Genomic DNA, 21,725 nt, shown 5'->3' with positions numbered 1-21,725 from the left:
AGCACTTTCACAGCATCATCTTTCAGGATTTGAAATAGCTCAACTGGAATTCCATCACCTCCACTAGCTTTGTTCGTAGTGATGGTCTCTAAGGCCCACTTCACTTCACATTCCAGGATATCATGCTCTAGGTGAGTGATCACACCGTCGTGATTATCTGGGTTGTGAAGATCTTTTTTGTACAGTTCTTCTGTGTATTCTTGCCATCTCTTCTTAATATCTTCTGCTTCTGTTAGGTCCATACCATTTCTGTCCTTTATTGAGCCCATCTTTGCATGAAATGTTCCCTTGGTATCTCTAATTTTCTTGAAGAGATCTCTAGTCTTTCCCATTCTATTGTTTTCCTGTTTCTTTGCATTGATTGCTGAGAAAGGCTTTCTTATCTCTCCTTGTTATTCTTTGGAACTCTGCATTCAAATGGGTATATCTTTCCTTTTCTACTTTGCTTATTTTGCTTCTCTTCTTTTTCACAGCTATTTGTAAGGGCTCCTCAGACAGCCATTTTGCTTTTTTGCATCTTTTTCCTGGGGATGGTCTTGATCCCTGCCTCCTGTACAATGTCATGAACCACCGTCCATAGTTCATCAGGCACTCTATCAAATCTAGTCCCTTAAATTTATTTGTCACTTCCACTATATAATCATAAGGGATTTGATTTAGGTCATACCTGAATGGTCTACTCGTTTTCTCCACTTTCTTCAATTTAAGTCTGAATTTGTAAATAAGGAGTTCATGATCTGAGCCACAGTCAGCTCCTGGTCTTGTTTTTGCTGACTGTATAGAGCTTCTCCATCTTTGGTTGCAAAGAATATAATCAATCTGATTTCGGTGTTGGCCATCTGATGATGTCCATGTGGGTGTTTGCTATGACCAGTGTGTTCTACTCCAAGGTCAAATCTGCCTGTTATTCCAGGTGTTTCTTGACTTCCTCCTTTTGCATTCCAGTCCCCTATAATGAAAAGGACATCTTTTTTGAGTGTTAGTTCTAAAAGGTCTTGTAGGTCTTCATAGAACTGTTCAGCTTCTTTAGCGTTGCTGGTCAGGGCATAGACTTGGATTACCATGATATTGAATGGTTTGCCTTAGAAACGAACAGAGATCTTCTGTCGTTTTTGAGATTGCATCCAAATACTGCATTTTAGACTCTTGTTGACTATGATGGCGACTCCATTTCCTCTAAGGGATTCTTGCCCAAAGTAGTAGATATAATGGTCATCTGGGTTAAATTCACCCAATCCAGTCCATCTTAGTTCACTGATTCCTAGAATGTCTATGTTCACTCTTGCCATCTCCTGTTTGACCACTTCCAATTTGCCTTGATTCATGGACCTAACATTCCAGGTTCCTATGCAATATTGCTCTTTACAGCATTGGACCTTGCTTCTATCACTAGTCATATCCACAACCGGGTGTTGTTTTTGCTTTGGCTCCATCCCTTCATTCTTTCTTATTTCTCCACTGATCTCCAGGATCATATTGCGCACCTACCGACCTTGGGAGTTCATCTTTCGGTGTCCTATCTTTTTGCCTTTTCATACTATTCATGGGGTTCTCAAGCCAAGAATACTGAAATGGTTTGCCATTCCCTTCTCCAGTGGACCGCATTCTGTCAGACCTCTCAACTATGACCCGTCCGTCTTGGGTGGCCCCACAAGGCATGGTCTAATGCACCGACCTTAGGAAATGACAATTTAGTGCAGTGGTTTTCAAACTCTTTAAAAACTAGAGTAAAAAATATATCTTACATTGTGCACCAGCATACATGTATGTTGTCTGTTTCACAATATGATGCTTACCCTTTACTACTCACTTAGCTGATATTTTATAATCAATTTTATTTCATCTTAAAAATTAACTTTATGAGCCATTAATAGGTCAAGACTTAAGTTGTTTAAAATAGGGAAAGTAGACAAACCAGTAAATGCTTACAAAATGAGAAAAGTATGAAAGAAAAGTCCAGGCAGGTAGACAATACGGGGTCCCCACTTGGAGCCATCGGGGACCTGACATTGACGTTGAGCCCTGAGGAATGAAAAGGCAGCCATGCAAGGTGGAGCAGGGAGGAGAGCAGTCAGGTTGTATCAGCGATCTGTTGCTACATACCGAACCACTCCAAAATTTGGTGGCTAAAACAGTGGTCATTTATTCACTCCAAGGTCAAGGTGACAGCAGGTTTGTTTCTTCTGAGGCCCGTCTCCTTGGCTTGCAGGTGGTGCCATCTTGCTGTGACTTCACGTAGTCTTTCCTCTGTGCATATCTGGGTGAGGATGTCCACTTTTTATAGGAGTCCCATCATACTGGATTAGGGTCACCTACAGATAGAACTTATTTCTTTGAAGAACTTATTCCCAAATATGGTTACATTCCGAGGTACCAGGGATTGGGATTTAAACATGTGAATCTCTAGGGGTTATGTGTGTGCACAATCAACCCTTAACAGAGGGGTTTCAGGGTCCCCCCAACCACAGACTGCTCTGCCCACTCTGTTCCTATGATCTCTACACCTCCACACTATTCACTCTTGATTTGAAATCTTCAAGCTCTTCCAGATGTGAAGGGCACTCTCCAACACCTGGACTTCTGTTTCCCTCTACAGACTTTGGCTTAGCTTATTCTTCAAGCTCTGGTCTGCCCACTGCCTCTAGCAGTATCCCCTCTCCCAGCTGATCCCCATGGAACCTAGTCTGTCCCCAACCAGTCAACTGGCATCTCGATGGGATAGGCTTTGCCAAGACAATTGATGCTAAGCTGCAGAGCATTACAGATGTTCCAGTCAAGGTTAAGTGAGCTGCAAAATGCATCTGGCATTACTAAAAGGCTTGATTTGCCTTTATAAGGAGTTAAGTAATAGAGGATAACTGAATGCAGGTAAATGTCTGCTAAAGACACATAATTGTAGGGACTTCCTGGGTGGTCCAGTGGCTAAGGTGTTGATTCATTCATCAACATCCAAATAAGAGAAAATTTGGGGAAATGTTTCGACTAACTATACTTGAAACACTAAGTACTCTGAGTAACCTATTAATGAAAGTATTCAGGATTGGTCACACAACTGAACAAGGAATCCACATACATTAGTAGAAATACAAAAATTTATTGTTAAATTCATACATTATAGGAATGATCTGTCCAAAGTTAAAAAAAAAAAAACAACATTCATTTAGAGTAGAAATATATATATATAAATGAGGCTATTATCCATCATATTTTTTTTGTGTGCTTATTATGAAAAATGTCCACTGTTGTTTCATGACATGGTCTTAAATCAAAATCACAATATCCAAGGGAAAAACGACTCTAAGAAGAGAAGAGAAGAGTTTTTTTTTAACAAAAAGGATCAAGCCATTTTGTTAAAGGATGCTGCACAGTCACACATAAGACTATATCCTACCTGTGGTTTCTTAAAATAATCAAGTCCCCTTCCAATCTTAATCATCCATCCATTGTTGAACCTATTGAAATTAGTATATAGTATTATACTCCAGACATTTAGGTCAGACAATGATCAAAGTTGTATGAAGTGTCAGCTAAATCTCCCCCTAACTGGGTTTACCTATGGGGTGTGTGTCTACAATGAAATAAAACAACCATTAGCTGATAAAAGAGTTTAACAATTCAATTATACCTTCCTCATGAATTTCATCCTCCTGAGAAAGCTTCCCTGTTCAGCTAACAAGTGGCTTCCAAGTGTACTCAGGCAGACTGGTAATGTTTCAGGGACTCCCCTGCCTAGAGGTGGGGATATACCAGGGCAGAGGAAGCCCTGATGGGCACAACACAGCATCCTGTCATACCAACTAGAAATTTAATAAACTATAAGAAGTAAAGCCAAATTAAATAAATAACAGTATCACCCCAAAAGGAAACTATCCCAATGCCATAATACTGTATTTATAATTGGATAGAAAAGTACTTCCTTTGCTCAGATGACACAGAACATGTAAATTTTATTCCATTAGGAAATAGGAAACTCACACAGAGGACACAATTAGCCAGGTTTTATTTTTCTTCAAAAGTGAAAAATACTAAAATTAAGCTTTATTTAAATTTTTAATATTTAAGTGGAATAGTATATGTAATTATATATAATTTATGAGAAATAAAAATAAGTATTTTTCAACTGCATAAAAATTAAAGTATTACTATATACTAACCTAATTTCTCGGTCATGTATTGAAGAAGAATATTCTAATTCCAAATGCACTCCATGATTCCTGAGCGACTGTTTTATTTCTTCCAGGCCACTACTCTGCTGCTCTTTCCCAGTGCCCTGTTAATAGGAAAAAAAAATCAATTTTTTGACCGAGTTATTAATATTTTAAATTATTCCTAAGCTATGCAATGTGTGTGTTCAGTTGCACAGTTGTGTCATTGGCAGGCAGATTCTTTACCTCTGAGCCACCATATACATATATGCAATGTATATCTTAGGTGAATTAAAATGTAAATATTCTACACTAGTTTCACTGTCTATTACTGCAAAGAAGCAACCAAAGAAGATGAAGTAGTTTAAGAGCAACTGTTTTTATCAAAATAATCATACCTTTTTCTAATGTGAACATAACACAACTTGGTTGTGTTATCTCCTAAGATGTATTTTAATGGTGCTATTTATTCACATGAGGCTTTCTTCTCAAATAAATCCTGGAAATAGGAATTGTTTAGAATTATCCCTATTTAAATCAAAATCAAGATAGAGATGATAGCAACTATCAATACTGAAGACAAGAGTGAATGACTCATAGAACATCCAAGAAACTAAATTGACTAACTATTTGAATAAGAGAGCTTAGCTAAGTGGCCAAATGCAAGGTACATCATACTAAAATCAACAGCATTTTCTCCAATGTGTTTTATGCCTATTCCCAGGTGGCTCAGGAGTAAAGACTCCACCTGCCAATGCAGGAGACGCAAGAGAAGCAGGTTCGATCCCTGGGATGGGAAGACCTCCTGGAGGAGGAAATGGCAACCCACTCTCAGTGTTCTTGCCTGGAGAATCCCACGGACAGAGGACCCTGGTGGGCTACAGTCCATGGGGTCGCTAAGGGTCGGACACAACTGAGCGACTGAGTATGAAGATAGCAAGTTCATTTCCAATGAAACAGCTCTGGTTGAAGCATTACATCCAAGTTTGCCTTGAACTACATGCTACAACTGAGTAAAGTTCATGATGTTAAGAAAGAGAAAATGCTTTCAGGTACCTACTTCATCCAGAGAGGTGAGAAGATGAATAGTTTTTACTTTACATGGTCTCTTAACCAGCATCTCACAAAACCGGAGGAAGTTATACAGCTGAAAGACATTAGGATAGGTTATTACTAACTTGTACATGTTAAATAATAACTGTTTCATCCTATGTGAGTACATTTCACCTACCTGATGTGTGTGTCTAATATAAGGATCTTCTATCCAAACTTCTGTAACTGTTTCACTCAGGTATTCTTGAAAAAGGGACTCGTAGCTGAAACCTGTTGCGTTCTCTTCTATTTTAATTTGCTTGTGATATTTTCCAGCTACAAAACAGAAGTTTCTGTAATAAAACCAGTGACTACTTGTTTCCTTTTTATACAAACTATATTTATAAACAGTGAAAAATCAGGAGCACATACAAGTTAATGTTTTTAAACTCATGCACTCAGCGAGCATTTTCGCTGCATTAATCTCATGCATTAATCTATACCAGACACATTGCAAGATGCTACACACACACAGAGGTAAATAACGCAAACCGTCCAATGAGGGAGTTTTGCCTTCATGGAGGCCAGGCAAGTGGGAAATTCCAGAGATTTCTTGGAATAGCTTCTTGAGCTAAATCCTATAGAACCAGACAGTTGCTATGCAGGAGACTCAGGTTAGATCCTTGTGTTGGGAAGATTCCCTAGAGAACTCCAGTATTCAACCCACTCCAGTATTCTTGCCTGAAAAATCCCATGGACAGAGGGCTACAGTCCAAAGGGTCACAAAGAGTCAGACATTGAGTGAGTTACTAAGCACACATTAAATATATAAATGCAATATAATGTGGAATCTAGGAGTCTTAGAACTTGTAGAGAGTGTGTTAAGCAGAAACTTACAGTACTTCTTAATAATCCAAGCCAAAGACTAGAATGCCATAGGGTTAGCTGCTGCTGCTGCTGCTGCTAAGTCGCTTCAGTCGTGTCTGACTCTGTGTGACCGCATAGACGGCAGCAGACCAGGCTCCACCGTCCCTGGGATTCTCCAGGCAAGAACACTGGAGTGGGCTGCCATTTACTTCTCCAATGTGTGAAAGTGAAAAGTGAAAGTGAAGTCACTCAGTCATGTCTGACTAGTAGCGACCCCATGGTCTGCAGCCCACCAGGCTCCTCTGTCCGTGTGATTTTCTAGGGAAGAGTACTGGAGTGGCTTGCCATTGCCTTCTCCAGTAGGGTCAGCAGGGGAGTTCTATTGTTTTTGTTCATTCAAAATGAATAATTATTGAATAAGTTATCAAAGACCTTTAAGGTTTTTTTTAAAAAAATATGATCCTTAACAGTAATTCCTGATTTATACAGTGGCTGCACTTTTAAACTTTGTTTGAAAATAAGTGGTTTGGATTCTGTTCCAAATATTTCAAAACATAAAATGTTACAAACTGTGCATCAGTTTTCAAGTCAAGCTAGTTACACAGGTTAGTTTAAGCCTATGTATTTAAGCCACAAAGTTGATGGTACTCTATTTCCTTCAGATTTCAGAGGGAAACTTGCAGTTTTCAATTTGAGATGAAGTAAACAATTTTATTACTCCTCAACAAAGTAGCCAGCTAGCCAGGTTAATCTGGGTACACAGGGTTTGGGATAGTACAGAATACCAGGAAGAGGTGTGCAGAGGGCAGGAGTAAACAGGAGCTGAGGGCTGGGGGACTATGTTTTTGTTTTTTGAGGACAGCAGTTCCTTTGACTGTAGAATGCAGCAGCTGTGACTGTCAGGTGGCAACAGCCATTTGTGTCTATATGTCTGTAAACTGGACGCTCAAAAAGTAGAGAACTAATTACAAAAAGGGAACCATACCTCCTGCATCTCTCATCACTGTGAGTGCTCAGTCATATCTGACTCTGTGACCCCATGGGCTACAGCCCACAAGGCTCCTCTGTCCATGGGATTTTCCCAGGCAAGAAAACTGGAGTGGGTTGTCATATCCTCCCCCAGGGGATCTTCCCCACCCAGGGATCAAACCCATGTCTCCTGCATTGGTAGGCTGATTCTTTACCACTGCGCCATCTGGGGAGCCCCCAGAGAACCAATTATAAATAGGGAACCATACCTTCTGCATCTCTCCTCAAACGTTCTGATTCAAGACAAAAATCTCAAAGAAGCCCCAGGCATTTCTTGAGCTACTTTAATATTTTGGTCATTTTACAAAGGGAGATACAAATAAAATATAGGCTTTATGTTCAGTATTGCTCTGCTTCATGTGGATCATGAATTCCTTAAAATGGCATGCAAAGTTCTGCAGTATGTAGAGCTGTCCTCAAATTCTCAGGAGGGTATCTGACTGCCACCTTCCCCTGAGCACAGAACAAAACAAAACGGGGCAAAGGGGCTTCCCTTGTGGTCTAGTGGCTAAGACTCTGAGCTCCCAGTGAAGGGGTCTGGGTTTGACCCCTGGTCAGGGTCCTTTTTTTTTTTTTATTGTTTGTGACTTTCTTTTTTTTTTTAATTTATTTTAATTGGAGGCTAATTACATTATTGTATTGGTTTTGCCATACTGTCCTTTTTTAGTGATGCAACTAAGACCCAATGAGGCCTAATAAATAAATATTAAAAAAAAAAGTTAAGCACTGGAAATGCAGAGGAGAGCTGTAAGCTCCCAAGGGTAAACAGTCCAGACCACACAGAGCTCCAGAGGGCACAGCCAGAAACACTGGGTGAGACAGCTTTATCACAAGAGCACTCTCTCCACACACTCTCCAAAAGACCCTCCTTACCTTCTTTTTCTTGGTCCACGTGTTTCTTTATGTGTTCTGCTCTATCCATGTAGTCAGAAATTCTTTTTCTGAGATTACACTTCTTTGTTTCATCTTTGGTGCCTACAAATTAAAAAACAGACTCTTAAGATTCCAAACAGGCTTTCTCTTTGGTACAGGCAGTGTTTCCTACGTTTTCCAAGGATTTCCTGTCCTTTGGCATGGTTCACCTTGGTCCTGAAATACACAAATAATAGGTCCCAATTTAGCTTGATCCTGTACGACCTTCACCTTTTCACTGAGCATCGGAAGCTACTTTATTTAGCAGTGGGGACTCTGACACTGTGACTGACAGCTGGCGACACTCAATCCGGTGTGGAAACAAAGGTGGCTTATTACATGTCACTGACTATGAGGAATATTTTGTTCCAATTACCCATACATTTGAAATCTTAGCATAATCAAAAGATAGCAAACAACATCTTTCTTCCACAAAACCAGTCTCTATTCCAGACTTCCCCTTTACAGCTTACGTTGACTCATTTTCCCAGCCATCCCAAAAATCAAAGGTATTTTTGAGTATGCTGCTGCTGCTAAGTCACTTCAGTTGTGTCCGACTCTGTGCGACCCCTTATCAATAAAAGCTTATCCCAAGCCCCACCTCCAACCAGTTAACAAATTACTTCTGGTCCCTTCCTTCTTCCCTTTTAATACTGCTTTCATTTTTCACTTTAATTTCATTTTTAAACTCTGTTTTTAAAAACATTTTATTTTGAATTAATTGTATATTTATGGAAAAGCTAGGAACATGGCAGTGACTCCCTTCATCCAGATTCCCCTATATTAGCACATTACATAACTACAGTACAATTATCAGAGCAAGCACATGAACATTCATACAACACTATTAGCTCATCTACATACCTTATTGATATTTCACTAATTATCCCACTTTATTGTCCTTTACTGTGCCCATCTTTGGGTGAAATATTCCCTTGATATTTCCAATTTTCCTGAGATCTCTAGTCTTTCCCTTTTATTGTTTTCTTCTAGTTTCATGTACTGTTCATTGAAGAAGGTCTTCTTTTCTCTCTGTGCTATTCTCTGGAACTCTGCGTCTAGTTGGATGTAAAATTGGAAATATCAAGGGAACATTTCACCCGAAGATGGGCACAATAAAGGACAGAAACAGTAAAGACCTATAGAAGCTGAAGATATCAAGAAGAGATGGAAAGAATACACAGAAGAACTGTACAAAAAAGGTCTTAATGAACCAGATTACTCTGATGCTGTGGTCAGTCACCCAGAGCCAGACATTCTGGAGTTCGAAGTCAAGTGGGCTTTAGGACTCACTGCTGTTACTAAAGCTAGTGGATGTGATGGAATCCAGTGCGCACTCACTTCAGTTGTGGACAACTCTGTAAGACGCCATGACTGAGGCCTGCCAGGCTCCTCTGTCCATGGGATTCTCCACGCAAGAATACTGGAGTAGGTTGCCACACCCCTCTCCAGGAGATCTTCCTGACCCAGGGATCGAACCTACATCTCTTACATCTCCTGCACTGACAGGTGACTTCTTTACCGCTAGCACCACCTGGAATGACAGTAGAACTATTCAAACAAAACCCCAAAGGATGATGCCAGCAAGGTGTTGCAGTCAGTATGTCAGCAAATCTGGAAGACTCAGCAGTGGCCACAGGACTGGAAAAGGTCAATCCTCATCCCAGCTCCCAAGAAGGGTAGTACTAAAGAATGAGCTAACAGTTGGATAATTGCACTCATCTCCCATGCTAGTAAGGTCATGCTTAAAATGTTTCATGATAGGCTTCAGCATTATGTGAACCAAGAAGTTCCAGATGTCCAAGCTGGGTTTAGAAAAGGAAGAGGAACCAGAGATCAAATTGCCAACATTTGCTGGATCTTAGAGAAAGCAATGGAATTCCAGAAAAACATCTACCTCTGTTTCATCAACTATGCAAAAGCCTTTGACTGTGTGGATCATAACAAACTATGGAAAACTCTTAAAGAGATGGGAATACCAGACCATCTTACCTGTGTCCTGAGAAACCTGTATGCAGGTCAAGAAGCAACAGTTAGAAGCCTGGAACAACTGATTGGTTCAAGATTGAGAAAGGAGTATGACAGGGCTGTCTGCTGTCACCCTGTCTGTTTAACCTACAGCTGCTGAGCACATCATGAGAAATGCTGGGTTGGATGAGCTACAAGTTGGAATCAAGATAGGTGGGAAAAACATCAACAACCTTAGATATGTGGATGATGCCACTCTAATGGCAGAAAGTGAAGAGGAACTAGAGAGCCTCTTGATTAGGGTGAAGGAGGAGAGTGACTACTAAAAGAACTAAGATCATGGAATCCGGCCCCACGACTTCATGACAAATGGAAGGGGAAAAGGTGGAAGTAGTGACAGATTTCCTCTTCTTGAGCTCTAAAATCACTGCACATGGTGACTACAGTCATGAAGTCAGAAGAAGATTGTTTCTTGACAGGAAAGCTATGACAAACCTATACAGTGTGCTGAAAGCAGAGACATTACTTTGCTAACAAAGGTCTGTATAGTCAAGACTATGGTCTTCCCAGTGGTCATGTATGGATGTGAGAGCTGGACTGTAAAGAAGACAGAACGCCAAAAAAATGATGCCTTTGAACTGTGGTGCTGGAGAAGACTCCTGAAAGTCCCCTGGATAGCAAGGAAATCAAATCAGTCAATCTTAAGGGAAATCAACCCTGAATATTCGTTGGAAGGACTGATGCTGAAGCTGAAGCTCTAGTATGTTGGTCATCTGATGCAAACAGCCAATTCATTGGAAAAGTCCCTGATGCTGGGAAAGACTGAGGGCAGAAGGAGAAGAGGGCGTCAGAGGATGAGATGGATGGATGGCATCACTGATGCAATGGACACATTAACTTGGGCAAATTTTGGGAGATGGTGAAGAACAGGGAGGCCTGGTATGCTGCAGTCCGTGGGGTTGCAGAGTCAGACACAACTTGGTGACTGAATAACAATTATCCCACTAAAGGAAGTTTTCTGGTCTAGGATCCCACATAGCATGGGTTTGCCTCCTTAGTCTTCTCCAGTTTGTAATAGTTCCTTTAGTATGTTTCTGCCTTTTATGACCTTGACATTTATGAAGAGTACGCAGTCAGTTATTTTGTAGAATGTGTCTCATTTTGGGCTGCTGCTATTTTCTAAGGATAAGATTGAGGTTATACACATTTTTAGCAAGAAAATCACAAAAGTGTTGTGCCCTTCTCAGTGGGTGCATGAGGTCAATATGTCTTATTACTGGAGATGTCAACTTTGATTCCTTGGTTAAGGTGGAGTTCACAGATTTCTCCACTTGAAAGTCACTATTTTCTATTTTGTATGAAAAAGCTATCTTGTGGGTAAATACCCTCTCTCTCTTCACTCTTCATCCACTAATTTTAGGATCCACTGATGGTCTTTTTTTTTTTTTCGGCCATGGCGTGCAGCATGTGGGATCTTAGCTGCCCGACCAGGGATTGAACTTGAGCCCCCTGCATTGGAAGGCAAAGTCTTAATCCTTGGACTGCCAAGGAAGTCCCACTGATGGCCTTACCCTGTAGCAATTACTACTGCAGTATTTGCCAAATGGTGATTTTTCTATTTCCATCATTTCCACTTAATGTATTAATTGGAATACCACTGTAAGGGAAAGCTGTCCCTTCTCGCCCATCTACTTATTTATTCTACTAATAATTTATGTCAACATGGACTCATGGGTATTTTACTTTATGGGTTGTAATTGAAAACTATCATCATTTTCTTTTATTTTTTTATTGAAGGATAACTGCTTTACAGAACTTTGTTGTTTTCTGTCAAACCTCAACATGAATCAGGCACAGGTATACATATATTCCCTCCCTTTTGAATCTCCCTCCCATCTCCTGCCCCATCCCTTTCCTCTAGATTGATACAGAGCCCCTGTCTGAGTTTCCTGAGCCATACAGCAAATTCCCGTTGGCTATCTATTTTATACATGGTAAGGTAAGTTTCCATGTTACTCTTTCCATACATCTCACCCTCTCCTCCCCTCTCCCCATGTCCATAAGTCTATTCTCTATGTCTTTTTCACCTTTCAGTTCAGTTCAGTTCAGTCGCTCAGTCGTGTCCGACTCTTTGCGACCCCATGAATCACAGCACACCAGGCCTCCCTGTCCATCACCAACTCCCGGAGTTCACTCAAACTCATGTCCATCGAGTCGGTGATGCCATCCAGCCATCTCATTCTCTGTAGTCCCCGTCTCCTCCTGCCCCCAACCCCTCCCAGCATCAGAGTCTTTTCCAGTGAGTCAACTCATCACATGAGGTGGCCAAAGTATTGTAGTTTCAGCTTTAACATCAGTCCTTCCAATGAACACCCAGGATTGATCTCCTTTAGAATGGACTGGTTGGATCTCTTTGCAGTCCAAGGGACTCTCAAGAGTCTTCTCCAGCACCACAGTTCAAAAGCATCAATTCTTCGGCGATCAGCTTTCTTCACAGTCCAACTCTCACATCCATACATGACCACGGGAAAAACCATAGCCTTGACTAGACAGACCTTTGTTGGCAAAGTAATGTCTCTGCTTTTTAATATGCTATCTAGGTTGGTCATAACTTTCCTTCCAAGGAGCAAGCGTCTTTTAATTTCATGGCTGCAATCAGCATCTGCAGTGATTTTGGAGCCCCCCAAAATAAAGTCTGACACTGTTTCCACTGTTTCCCCATCTATTTCCCATGAAGTGATGGGACCAGATGCCATGATCTTTGTTTTCTGAATGTCTCCATTGCTGTCCTGTAAATAAATTCTTCAGTACCATTTTTCTAGATTCCATATGTATGCCTTAGAATATGATATTTATCTTTCTCTTTCTGACTCACTTCACTCTGTATAATAGGTTCTAGGTTCATCCACCTCATCAGAACTTACTCAAATGTGTTCCTTTTTATGGTGTAATATAAAAATGTAGTAATATTCCACTGTGTATATGTACCATAACTTCTTTATCCAATCATCTGTCGATGGACACCTAGGCTGCTTCCATGTTCTAGCTATTATAAATAGTGCTGTAATGAACATTAGGGTACATGTGTCTTTTTCAATTTTGGTTTCCTCAGGGTATATGCCTAGAAGTGGGATTGCTGGGTCATATAGTGGTTTTATTCCTAGTTTTTAAAGGAATCTCCATACTGTCTTCCATAGTGGCTATATCAATTTACATTCCCACCAACAGTGCAAGAGCGTTCCCTTTTCTCCACATGCTCTCCAGCATTTATTGTTTGTAGACTTTTTGATGATGGTCATTCTGACTGGTGTGAGGTGATATCTCATTGTAGTTTTGATTTGCATTTCTCTAATAATGAGTGATATAGAGCATCTTTTCATGAGCTGGTTAGCCATCTGTACATCTTTTTTGGAGAAATGTCTCTTTAGGCCTTTTCCCCTCTTTTTGATTGGGTTGTTTTTCTGGCATTGTGTTGTATGACCTGCTTGTATATTTTGGAAATTAATCCTTTGTCAGTTGTTTCATTTGCTATTATTTTCTCTCATTCTGAGGACTGTCTTTTCACCTTGCTTATAGTTTCCTTTGCTGTGCAAAAGCTTTTAAGTTTAATCAGGTCCTACTTGTTTATTTTTGTTTTTATTTCCGTTACTCTAGAAGGTGGGTCTTACAGAATCTTGCTTTATGTCATCGAGTGTTCTGCCTGTGTTTTCCTCTAAGAGTTTTACAGTTTCTGGTCTTACATTTAGGTCTTTAATCCATTTTGAGTTTATCTTTGTGTATGGTGTTAGGAAGTGTTCTAATTTCATTCTTTTACATGTAGCTGTCCAGTTTTCCCAGCACTATTTGCTGAAAAGCCTGTCTTTGCCCCATTGTATATTCTTGCCTCCTTTGTCAACAATAAGGTATCCACAGGTGCATGGGTTTATTTCTGGGCTTTCAATCTTGCTCCATTAGCCTATATTTCTGTTTTTGTGCCAGTTCCATACTGTCTTGATGACTGTGGCTTTGTAGTATAATATGAAGTCAGGGAGTTTGATTCTTCCAGCTCCATTCTTCTTTCTCAAGACAGCTTTGGCTATTTGGGATCTTTTGTGTTTCCATATGAATTGTGAAATTTTTTGTTCTAGTTCTGTGAAAAATGCCATTGGTAACTTGATAGGGATTACACTGAATCTGTAGATTGCATTTGGTAGCACAGTCATTTTCACAATCTTGATTCTTCCTACCCAGGAACATGGAATATCTCTCCATCTGTTTATGTAGTCTTTGATTTCTTTCCTTAGTGTTTTATAATTTTCTGTGTACAGTTCTTTTGTCTCCTTAGGTAAGTTTACTCCTATTTAATTCTTTTTGTTGCAGTGGTGAATGGGAATGAGTCCTTAATTTCTCTTTCTGATTTTTCATTCTTAGTATATAAGTATATAGAAATGTAAGTTATTTCTGTGTATTGATTTTGTATCCTGTATCTTTGCTAAATTCACTGATTAGCTCTAGTAATTTTCTGAACTATCTTTAGGGTTTTCTATGTACAGTATCATGTCATCTGCAAACAGTAAGATCTTTACTTCTTTTCTGATCTGGATTCCTTTTATTTCTTTTTCTTCTCTGATTGCTGTAACTATGTTGAATAATACTGGTGAAAGTGGACACCCTTGTCTTGTTCCTGATCTTAGGGGGAATGCTTTCAGTTTTTTAACATTGAGAATAATGTTTGCCATAGGCTTATCATATATGGCCTTTACTATGTTGAGGTAGGTTTCTTCTATGCCCATTTTTTGAAGAGTTTTAATGTGTGGATCACAATAAACTGTGGAAAATTCTTAAAGAGATGGGAATACCAGATCACCTGACCTGCCTCTTGAGAAACCTATATGCAGGTCAGGAAGCAACAGTTAGAACTGGACATGGAACAACAGACTGGTTCCAAATAGGCAAAGGAGTACCTCAAGGCTGTATATTGTCATCCGGCTTATTTAACTTATATGCAGAGTACATCACGAGGAACGCTGGGCTGGAAGAAGCATAAGCTGGAATCAAGATTGCTGGGAGAAGTCTCAATAACCTCAGATATGCAGATGACACCACCATTATGGCAGAAAGTGAAGAGGAACTAAAGAGCCTCTTGATGAAAGTGAAAGAGGAGAGTGAAGAAGTTGGCTTAAAGCTCAACATTCAGAAAACTAAGTTCATGGCATCTGGTCCCATCACTTCATGGCAAATAGATGGGGAAACAGTGGAAACAGTGTCAGACTTTACTTTTTTTGGCTCCAAAATCACTGCAGATGGTGATTGCAGCCATGAAATTAAAAGACGCTTACTCCTTAGAAGAAAAGTTATGACCAACCTAGATAGCATATTAAAAAGCAGAAACATTACTTTGTCAACCAAGGTCCATCTAGTCAAGGCTATGGTTTTTCCAGTGGTCATGTATGGATGTGAGAATTGGACTGTGAAGAAAGCTGATCGCCGAAGAATTGATGCTTTTGAACTGTGGTGTTGGAGAAGACTCTTGAGAGTCCCTTGGACTGCAAGGAGATCCAACGAGTCCATCGTAGAGGAGATCAGTCCTGGGTGTTCATTGGAAGGACTGATGCTAAAGTCTAATACTTTGGCCACCTCATGCGACGAGTTGACTCACTGGAAAAGACTCTGATGCTGGGAGGGGTTGGGGGCAGGAGGAGACGGGGACGATAGAGAATGAGATGGCTGGATGGCATCACCGACTCAATGGACGTGAGTCTGAGTGAACTCTGGGAGTTGGCGATGGACAGGGAGGCCTGGCGTGCTGTGATTCATGGGGTCGCAAATGTCGGACACGACTGAGCTACTGAACTGAACTGAACTGAATCATAAATGGGTGCTGAATTTTGTCAAAGACTTTTTCTGAACCTATTGAGATTATCATATGCTTTTTATCTTTCAATTTGTTAATATGGTGTACCACATTGATTAATTTGCATATATTGAAAAATCCTTGCATTCTTGGAATAAACCCAACTTGATCATGGTGTATGGACTATTTGATGTGTTGCTAAATTGTGTTTGCTAGAATTTTGTTGAGGATTTTTGCATCTATGTTCATCAGTGATATTGGCCTGTAGTTTTTTTTTTTGTGTTGTCTTTGTCTGGTTTTGGTATCAGGATGATGGTGGCCTCATAAAATGAGTTTGGAAGTGTTCCTTTCTCTGCAAGCATTTTTTGGAAGAGTTTTAGAAGGATAGGCATTAGCTCTTCTCTAAATGTTTGAAAGAATTCTCCTGTGAAGCCATCTGGTCCTGGGCTTTTGGGAAACTATCGTCATTTTCTTGCTTAAATATTATCAGCATTGGCTTTGAGGGCTCCTTGTGCTGGTTCCTGTGTTCTTTTGACGTACACCATTATTTTTTGACTACTTCCTTACATTTTGGTGCAAAACGCTGTAGTTTTCTTGCTCCAGCCCCAGAATCAACCATTTCTCCCAGAGACTTTGGTTTCACTTACTGGAGAATGGTAACAAGAGATGATATTCTGAGTGCTAAGTGTGCTCATTGTGGCTTGGGGAAACTCTAGAGCTTTTCTGTCAATACAGGCAGAAAATCTACAGAGGTTTACTAATACATACATCTCTATTGCTGTATCTGTTCATTTGCACCAAAACCCACAAATTCATGTTAACTTTGACCCCAAAGGGTTCATTCTAGCCTTCCTCCTTCCCTTACCTGTAACTTCTTTCACTATCCACAATATATTTACTAGCTTGTTCCTGGTTAGATCCCTGGGTAGGGAAGATCCCCTGGGGAAGGAAATGGCTACCCACTCCAGTATTCTTGCCTGGAGAATCCCATGGACAGAGGAGCCTGGCAGGCTCATGGGGTTGCAAAGAGTCGGACATAACTGAGCAACTAATACTTTCACTTTCAAGTTCAGTACAGACACCAAGCAGTTTCAGAATTCTTAATCCATACTGTTGTGAGAAAAAAAAAAACAACAACTAAAATATAACGTTTGGGGATTTCCTTGGTGGTCCAGAGGTTAAGAATACGCCTTTCAATGCAGGGGACTTGGGTTCAATCCCTGGTCAGGGAACTAAGATCCCACATGCCACAGGGCAACTAAGGCCATCTGCCTCAACTAGAAAACCAACGCTGCAACAAAGACCCAGCACAGTCAAAAAGGAATTAAAAAACAAAACCTGCTTTGCCACTTTTAGCTGTGTGACCTTGGCCAGTTATTCAACCTCTTTTTATCTTTTTGTCTAACACGGAAAGAGTAACAGTACCCTAGAAAATTGTGGAGAGGACTAATTATGAAAAACTAATTGCAAAGAGTTGACCTGACTTAGCATCTGAACAATAACAAATTATGAGACTAGCGTGCAGGAAATACTCAATAAATGTTGTCAGTATCATTATCATCTACTTAACTTCTTTATACACTGCCCTCTCGGCTTCCTTGAGAACCAGATTTTATCTAACACCTGTTTTCTTAACTCTACTGTTACTTTGCTACTGCCTATAAATAAACTCTATTTCCCCTGTCCTCTTTCTTAATCATTATCCTTGATCGCAGTTTGACCCATTCTTCAAACATGACTTTGTCTTCCAGGTTTCATCATACAGCCATCTCCAAGTCCCATTGGAAACTCACTCCCACATCTAATCAATGAGCCAATGCCAGTAATTCAGTGCCCACTCTGTCCTCTCACTTTCCTAATAAGTGGCGTCATTCAGGTCACGGTTCATTCAGGTCCTTATCTCCTCTCATCTTGACTCCTGCAGGAGCTCATTAATTGATCTGCTTGACTTCAGTCTCTTCAGGTTCATGTCTCTCCTACACTCTTGCCCTGTTCACTCATTTATTCAAGAAATATTTACTGAGAACTTACCACATGCCAGGCATTATTCTAAGCACTGGAGACACAGCAGTTAATAAAACAAAACACTACTCCCCACTATTATTCAAATGGGTTAAAAGACAACAACAGAGATAAATTGGTAAAACACATATGTTAAATTGTGATAAAGTGCTATTAAATAAAGCAAGGAAGAAGGTTAAGGGAGTCCTGGGATGGGTGTTGTAATTTCTCATTGGGGGTCAGGGAATGGCCTCACAAATAAGGTGATATTTGTATAAATACCTGAAAGAGGAAAGAGAATAGGTCATGCAAATATTTGGGAGAAAAACATATGCCTAAGAGAGGCAGGCCTTGAAATGCAACTTTAATTATGTCACTCCTTCGCAGAAACTTTAGCTTCTCCTTGTCAGTGGAATGAGTTAAAATCTCCGGGCAGTCAAAGCCATCCACAGCATGCTCCAAGCATCAGTCTACCTTTAAACTTCTCCTCTTCCTCAACAGGTATATGCTAAAGTGAATTGAACCACTTATTTAGTAAAACAGCACAGACAGAACTGGACCACTTTTAGCTGAGTTTATAAAATTCTACTTAACCTTCCAAAACTCCTGTCAAAACCAACCCCCACCTTTCCATCCCCAAATGACCACTGGCTGTTTAAATCCTCATTGCATTTGTTTCCATGGCTCTTGGCACTTATTCCCTGCAGTACAGTTATTTGCATTCATATCTTAACCTTCAAGATCATGTCACTGTCTCTTTAACCCCCACAGGATCAGTGGAGCACACAGGAGCAGAACTCCTGGGATTCTGCTGCTGCTTCAGAGTCCAACACTGTATGCATGTCCCTTTCTGGGAGTCAGCATAGCAGAGTCGCTAAAGCCCTGGGTTCCAATTGTGACTCTACCAATGGTGGCAGAACTGAAAAGTGAACTTTGCTTTTTATGCTGTTAAAATGAGGGTAACATCACCTCATACTTCATAGGGCAACCGTAAGGACGAATTGGGATCATGCTTCTAATGTGCTCTGCACACTGCCTACCACTCAAGACTTATAAACGATAGTTACTCTTATTATCACCATCATCAAATGGTCTCTGCCCAAGGGAGGGTTTTAGAGTTCTAAGAAAAGCACTGTACACTGAATAGCAGCCTCTGCTGTCTCAAAGCTTCTGAAACATATCAGAAATATGCAGGCAAAAAGGCATAGAGGGGAGATTTGGGGCCAGAATGGGAACACAAGAGGATGGGGAGCAGGGGCTCATTTTAAGTCAATTAACATATAATTACATGTTTATTACCTGCAAGGGATTGTGCTCAGTGTTACGGTTATTTGGGTACTTCTCAACACTGAATTGGTCATCTGATGCGAACAGCCAACTCATTGGAAAAGTCCCTGATGCTGGGAAAGATTGAGGGCAGAAGGAGAAGAGGGCATCAGACGATGAGATGGCTGGATGGCATCAACTGATGGAATGGACATGAATTTCAGCAAACTATGGGAGATGGTGAGGGGCAGGGAGGCCTGGCATGCTGCAGTCCATGGGGTCACAAAGAGTCGGACATGACTGGATGACTGAACGGCTCAACAACAACAACAACACTGAATAACCACGTAACAGAAAGTCTTAACTCTCACAATCCTATACATTTCTCACACGAAATTTCAGTATATCCATTTCTAATAAAGAAACTTAAATTGGAGTATAGTTGGACTTCGCAGGTGGCACTAGTGATAAAGAACCCACCTGCCAATGCAGGAGACATAGGAAACACTGGCTCAATCCCTGGGTCAGGAAGACCCACTCCAGTATTCTTGCCTGAAAAATCCCATGGACAGAGGAGCCTGGCAGGCTACAGTCCATGGGGTCACAAAGAATCCCACATGACTGAGCAACAAATACTTTCATAGTTGATTTACAATGCTGTGGTAGTTGCATGGGTACGGCAAAGTGAATCAGTTATACATACACCTATATTCACTCTTGTTAAAATTCTTTTCCCATGTAAGTCATTACAGAGTACTGAGTAGAGTTCCCCATGCTATACAATAGGCCCTTATTAGTTTTTTTTAACTTATAATGAAAATGTTTAATGAGAAAAATAAGGAAAAGGGTGTAATGAACACCCTTATTATCTATCACCTAGATTTAAAAATTGTTAGCATTTTGTCATATTTGCTTCAACGTTCAAATTCACACATCATGACAATTCCTTCCCAAACATGTTAGTCTGCACCCCTAAAATTAAGAATAGAGTTTGAAAAATACCATACTACCTAACAAAGTTAATAATTTTATTGCTACTTGTTCCATATACAATCTTCCTAAATTGGTCCTCAAATGTTTTACACACTTCGTTCAAACCCAAGTCCCTTCAAGGCAACTATTACATCTTCTGCTGCTGCTGCTGCTAAGTCGCTTAAGCCATGTCTGACTCTGTGTGACCCCACAGACGGCAGCCCACCAGGCTCCGCCGTCCCTGGGATTCTCCAGGCAAGAACACTGGAGTGGGTTGCCATTTCCTTCTCCAATGCATGAAAGTGAAAAGTGAAAGTGAAGTCACTCAGTCATGTCTAACTGTTTGTGACCCCATGGACTGCAGCCGACCAGGCTCCTCCATCCCTGGGATTCTCCAGGCAAGAGTACGGGAGTCGGTTGCCGTTGCCTTCTCCAACTATTACATCTAGTTACCTCTTAAAATTCTACAACAGCAACCTCTCTCAGATATGCAGATGACACCACCCTTATGGCAGAAAGTGAAGAGGAACTAAAAAGCCTCTTGATGAAAGTGAAAGAGGAGAGTGAAAAAGTTGGCTTGAAGCTCAACATTCAGAAAACTAAGATCATGGCATCAGGTCCCATCACCTCAAAGGAAATAGATGGAGAAACAGTGGAAACCGTGGCTGACTTTATTTTTGGGGGGCTCCAAAATCATTGCAGATGGTGACTGCAGCCATGAAATTAAAAGACACTTACTCCTTGGAAGGAAAGTTATGACCAACCTAGATAGCATATTAAAAAGCAGAGACATTACTTTGCCAACCAATGTCCGTCTAGTCAAGGCTGTGGTTTTTCCAGTGGTCATGTATGGATGTGCGAGTTGGACTGTTAAGAGAGCTGATCGTCGAAGAATTGATGCTTTTGAACCGTGGTGCTGGAAAAGACTCTTGAGAGTCCCTTGGACTGCAAGAAGATCCAACCAGTCCATTTGAAAGGAGATCAGTCCTGGGTGTTCATTGGAAGGACTGATGCTAAAGCTGAAACTCCAATACTTTGGTCACCTCATGCGAAGAGTTGACTCACTGGAAAAGACTCTGATGCTGGGAGGGTTTGGGGGCAGGACGAGAAGGGGACGACAGAGGATGCGATGGCTGGATGGCATCACCGACTCGATGGACATAAGTCTGAGTAAACTCCGGGAGTTGGCGATGGACAGGGAGGCCTGGCGTGCTGTGATTCATGGGGTCGCAGAGTCGAACACGACTGAGCGACTGAACTCAACTGAACCTCTCTTTCATTGACGACATTAGTCTAATAAAGATATAAAAGAAACCAGTCCACCTGTCCTGAAGAATACCCCATCTGTATTTCACTGCTGTCTCGCGGCGAAAGGAATCGTTTTAACTCTTTCATTCCCACTCAGGCAAGACGGATTGCAACTCCATTTCCTCCAGTCTCCGCTCCCCGGCTCACTGCTCACCTTTCAGAACCTGCAGGAGCAGATCGATCCCCTCCTGGTAACACACCAGAGCCTGCGGGTACCGGGACTCGGACTCTAGTTCCAACGCCCGCTTTATCACAGTGACTGCAGCTGCGCTCCCAGCGTCCTGCGCCTGGCCGGACCTCGCCATGATCCCGGAAACTACTGTCGGCGTCTACCTATTCCTTGGTGGGTGGGTCTGCGGCGCGCCCGACCGCGGTCACGTGACGCCTGTGCA

At 41.1% G+C, this 21,725-nt stretch overlaps 1 protein-coding gene across 1 annotated transcript; it reads right to left on the bottom strand.

Moving 5' to 3' along the window:
* Positions 1-3,078: 3,078 nt before the first annotated feature.
* MITD1 (microtubule interacting and trafficking domain containing 1) lies at positions 3,079-21,685 on the bottom strand. Its single transcript, XM_055400621.2, has 7 exons — positions 21,488-21,685; positions 7,947-8,048; positions 5,377-5,513; positions 5,206-5,292; positions 4,155-4,270; positions 3,392-3,452; positions 3,079-3,297 (listed from the first exon to the last, which is right to left on the bottom strand). Exons 1-7 carry the CDS (start codon positions 21,636-21,638, stop codon positions 3,202-3,204), a joined length of 750 nt encoding a protein of 249 aa, XP_055256596.1. The 5' UTR covers positions 21,639-21,685; the 3' UTR covers positions 3,079-3,201.
* Positions 21,686-21,725: the final 40 nt, after the last annotated feature.

Source organism: Moschus berezovskii, chromosome 11, assembly GCF_049115385.1.
Source record: "Moschus berezovskii isolate FMDL1 chromosome 11, NW_MosBer_1.0, whole genome shotgun sequence".
Lineage (NCBI taxonomy): Eukaryota > Metazoa > Chordata > Mammalia > Artiodactyla > Moschidae > Moschus > Moschus berezovskii.
The sequence above is the reverse complement of the archived record's forward strand: the minus strand, read 5'-3'. Positions and strand labels throughout refer to the sequence as shown.